The sequence below is a fragment of the Helobdella robusta genome (assembly GCF_000326865.2).
Source record: "Helobdella robusta unplaced genomic scaffold HELROscaffold_8, whole genome shotgun sequence".
Taxonomy (NCBI): domain Eukaryota; kingdom Metazoa; phylum Annelida; class Clitellata; order Rhynchobdellida; family Glossiphoniidae; genus Helobdella; species Helobdella robusta.
In genome coordinates, this window is record NW_008705459.1 from 2,520,101 (window position 1) to 2,524,113 (window position 4,013).

At 30.4% G+C, this 4,013-nt stretch overlaps 1 protein-coding gene across 1 annotated transcript; it reads left to right on the forward strand.

Moving 5' to 3' along the window:
- Window positions 1-537: 537 nt before the first annotated feature.
- HELRODRAFT_69950 (hypothetical protein) lies at window positions 538-2,927 on the forward strand (the record flags this gene model as incomplete). The annotated part of the gene is made up of 7 exons (XM_009031825.1): window positions 538-595; window positions 1,189-1,295; window positions 1,387-1,509; window positions 1,936-2,027; window positions 2,115-2,258; window positions 2,499-2,598; window positions 2,790-2,927. The coding sequence occupies 7 exons, from the start codon at window positions 538-540 to the stop codon at window positions 2,925-2,927; spliced, it is 762 nt and encodes a 253-aa protein (XP_009030073.1).
- Between the last annotated feature and the right edge of the window lie 1,086 nt (window positions 2,928-4,013).

The following is a 4,013-nucleotide window of genomic DNA, read 5'->3' on the forward strand; positions in this document are numbered from 1 at the left end:
AAAGTAACTTTAGTGTTTTATTAACTAATTGGGTTTATAAATTAAATTATATTTTTCCGCAATTTCCAAAAACATATGACAGACTTTTTTTTGGTTTTTTTGTTGCTGTTTTTTAAAAGTTAAAATACCAAAATGATATAATCATTATATGTAAAATTAAATCATTAACAATTTATAAATAATCTGATATTAATAAAATTTTAGAAATATTTCATGTGAATAGCTTTTTCCTTCACTATATCTTTAATTAATAATTTTTGAATAAATAATTAATTTTTTTAAATTTATTTATGATTTATTTATTTATCTTTATTACAAATTGCTAAAAATTACAGACTAGTCTGTTTCATTTCTTCCAAGAAAGTTTTTTGATAAACAGACAAAAGTCACAAAAGTTTACCAAAAAGAAAAAACATCTCTAAGAACGAAATGTTCCTAAAAAGGTTAATAAAATCAGAAGTTGTAGCAACATCAAGCTCACAGAAACAGGATAGTACTGCCACCAACAAATCAGTGAACCATGGACCCCCACACGGAATGCAGACTATGGGGGCCTCTCTGCAGAGCAAGTTTGGCAGAGGAATCAATTATAATAGTCAGTGTTTAGTTTAATTTTTTTATTCAAAAATAAATTTAAATATAGTTATATAAAAATATAAACAAATATATAATAGCATATTATTCTCATAATATTGTTAACAAACAAACCTGTTAATATTCAATTTATTTAATTATTATTCGCATATGGTCTAGTTGAGGTAATAATTTTTTGTTATAAATTATATCATGTAGACAAGTTAATTATATTTTTATTTTAAATTATGTAATTTTTACAATTTTTATTAAATATAAAGTAACTGGTACAACTTCTTTTTACTTAATATACTATTACTACTTGTTTTTTTTTTAAATATAAAATAGCTATATACTTATAAAATATATTACTTACTTGCATCATTTGTTAGAAGTTAAATGTAATTTTGCTGAAAGTTTTGAATTGTGAACATTTTATTTATTTAAAATAAGTTAAGACATTTGAATAGAAATGATTTGGATCAAACAGATTGTTCGACCACATATTAAACTGGCATTATCACTACAAATGAAATAATCTTTTAAATTTTTTTTTTTTCTTTTAAAAATTAAATCAGAATTTTAAAAATAATTTCACATTCTAAAATTTTTCAGTGAAAATAATAATACGGGGGGACAGAAATGTCGGAAAAACCTGCCTACACCTCAGACTCCAGGGGCAGAAGTTCAGGGAGGAATACCTCCCAACTGATGAAATTCAGGTTAATAATTTTATTTTTTTATTCATCCATCCATTTTCATTCATTTATTCATTTCATTCATTCACTTAGATAAAAAAAATAATTTCCCAAGGTTGCAAGCATCCAATGGAACTATAAAACCTCAGATGACATCATTAAAGTCGAGGTTTGGGATGTGGTTGATAAAGGAAGAAAGAAGAGGAAAATTGAAGGATTGAAACTGGAGCAACAAGCTGTTAGTGCTGGATTGATGTTTTGTATTTTTATGATGGGCATGTGGGTATTATTTTATAGGTTATCTATATTACTTTGTTTTTTATTAATGTTTAGTAATTATTGTTATCGGTCTATTGGATATATTACGACTTGTTGTTTTTTTTATTCATGTATCTATTGTTGGTTCTGTTCATTATACTTCTTGCCATGTAAATATTTTGCTGTGTGTGCTCACTCAATTTGACTGATGTTTTAACATTATTGTGACGTACGTTTCTGAGTGGGCATTGTTTTGTTTTTTTTATCAATTTTCAAATTATTATTACACTTTTTATTGTTGTTTTTTATCATAATTATTTTTTTGTTATTAATATTTGCACCAGTATGTTTGAAAAGGACATGTCATGTTTGTTTGGTTTAACAAAAATCAATATTTTTGTACAAGGTTCCAGACGAGACATGTCTAGATGCGGAGTTTGTAGACGTCTACAAAGGTACTCATGGCGTCATCATGGTACTTGATATCACCAAACAGTGGTCTGTATTTTAATGAATATTATTTTATTTCAGTTAATAACTGATTGAATATTTTATTTATTATTGTTTTTATTTACGATATTGTAGGACTTTTGATTATGTCGAAAAGGAGGTGCCAAAAATTCCATCTGGAACTCCCATCCTAATTCTGGCCAACCATCGAGACATGGGGCACCATAGAACTGTCAGCGAGGACCAAGTCAAGACTTTTGTAGAGTCTATGCAAGAGATGTGCGTTGTTTCTTTACTGTTGTTATTGTTTTTGTTGCTGCTGTTGTTGTTGTTTTTGTTGTTGTTCTTGTTAATGATATTAACGATTTATTATTTTTCTATGTTATTGTTGTTGTTGTGGTTGTTGTCTGTTGTAATTGAGTTGATGTTAGTTCATGTCAATAGCGTTGTTGTATTAGTTTTGTTGTTGTTGTTGATGTTATTATTATCATTGTTGTTTCTTTTATTCTTAATACAAAGGAGAGAAGGTTCCATCCAATATGCAGAATCGAGTATGAGAAATGGATTCGGCCTAAAGTACATACACAAATTTTTCAATCTGCCTTTTTTACATCTGCAAGTTAGTTACAGTTATTTTTGCAACAATCGACTGTTGTCGTCGTTGTATCAGTCAGTGTTAGTGTCGTTGTGTTAGTGTTGCTGTCGTTATGTCAGTGTTATTGCTTTGCCGATTGAGTTAATGATGTTATTGATGCGTGTATAACGGTTGATACGTAACACGAGTGACATGACTTGTGTAACACCTCGCAGCGCCTGACCTTGGTATCGCAACTGGAGAAGAACAAGGAGGACATTGATGTCACACTGGAAGAGTTGGAAATGCTCCAACAGACCGACGATCAAAATTATCAATTGTTGGTCGTTCTATGTTTTGTTGATTTTTCTTAATTATTTTTATTTTCGTTGTTTCCTATTGGGTTTTTTTTGCAATTTTTTTAATTTTTTTTTTCTGTCTCTTAAGATTTTCAGAAACGATAAATAACAAGAGGAGAGAGCTACAGGATAAACTTGCTCAGAAGGCCATAGAAGATGCAAAACAACAACAAAAACTGCAACAACAGCAGCAGCAGATGAATAACGAAAGATCAGGTAATAATTATAATAAAGTGGGAGGAGTTATGAATAATAGTAACATGACAAAATCATCTTCATTTTCTACAAATCCCGTTCAGGCGACATTAAGAGAAGGTATGATTGGTTCGTTTGTTTTATTTCTGTCAAATGGGTTTTTTTTTCTAAGATTTTATTCGACCAATAGCATGCTTTCTTTTTTGTTAGCCCCTCCTGCACACCCAATACCTGGCCTTAATCTACCCTCAACAACTGCATCGACAACGAAATCATCTTCCTCTAATTCGCAGCTTTTGTTGACGCCTTCCAAATCTGCCCCGGCAACACCTGCTCAAGGTTTTCTGTGTTGTCATCATTTTTTGTTTTGTTTTGTTGAGTTGTTGTTTTATGTTTGTGTTGTATTTATTTGGTTGTTTAGGATGTTGTTTAATGTTTATGTTGTTGCATTTTTGTTGGCGTGCGTTTTCACACTTTTTTGCTGTTGTTTGGTTTTATTAGTCTTTGTGATATAGTTCTGATTTGCCTATTAATTTTTTTCTGATTGCCATGAGTTGTTTACTCAGTTTATAAAATGATGAAATCAAACAGTAAATTGGTAATATTTTTTTTTAAATGATTTAAACTTTAGAAGAATCATCCGGTGGCTTCCTTGGAAAGTTCCTATCGTCAAAAAGGAACTGCAGTAGAAACATTGCAGCAGCAGCGGCAGGTGGATGTGACGGCAGAGGTAGCATAGGAGTCACGATCGGGGATGGTCTCCATTCCAAAACTGCTGCTAACACTGGTTCATAATTCTTTCACCTATCACAGTTTCAAATTTTTTTCGAGTTGTAAATGTGTACAATTTCTTTTTTTTTCCTTTTCCTTTTTTTTTCCTTTTTTTCCTTGCGGTTTACTCCCTCC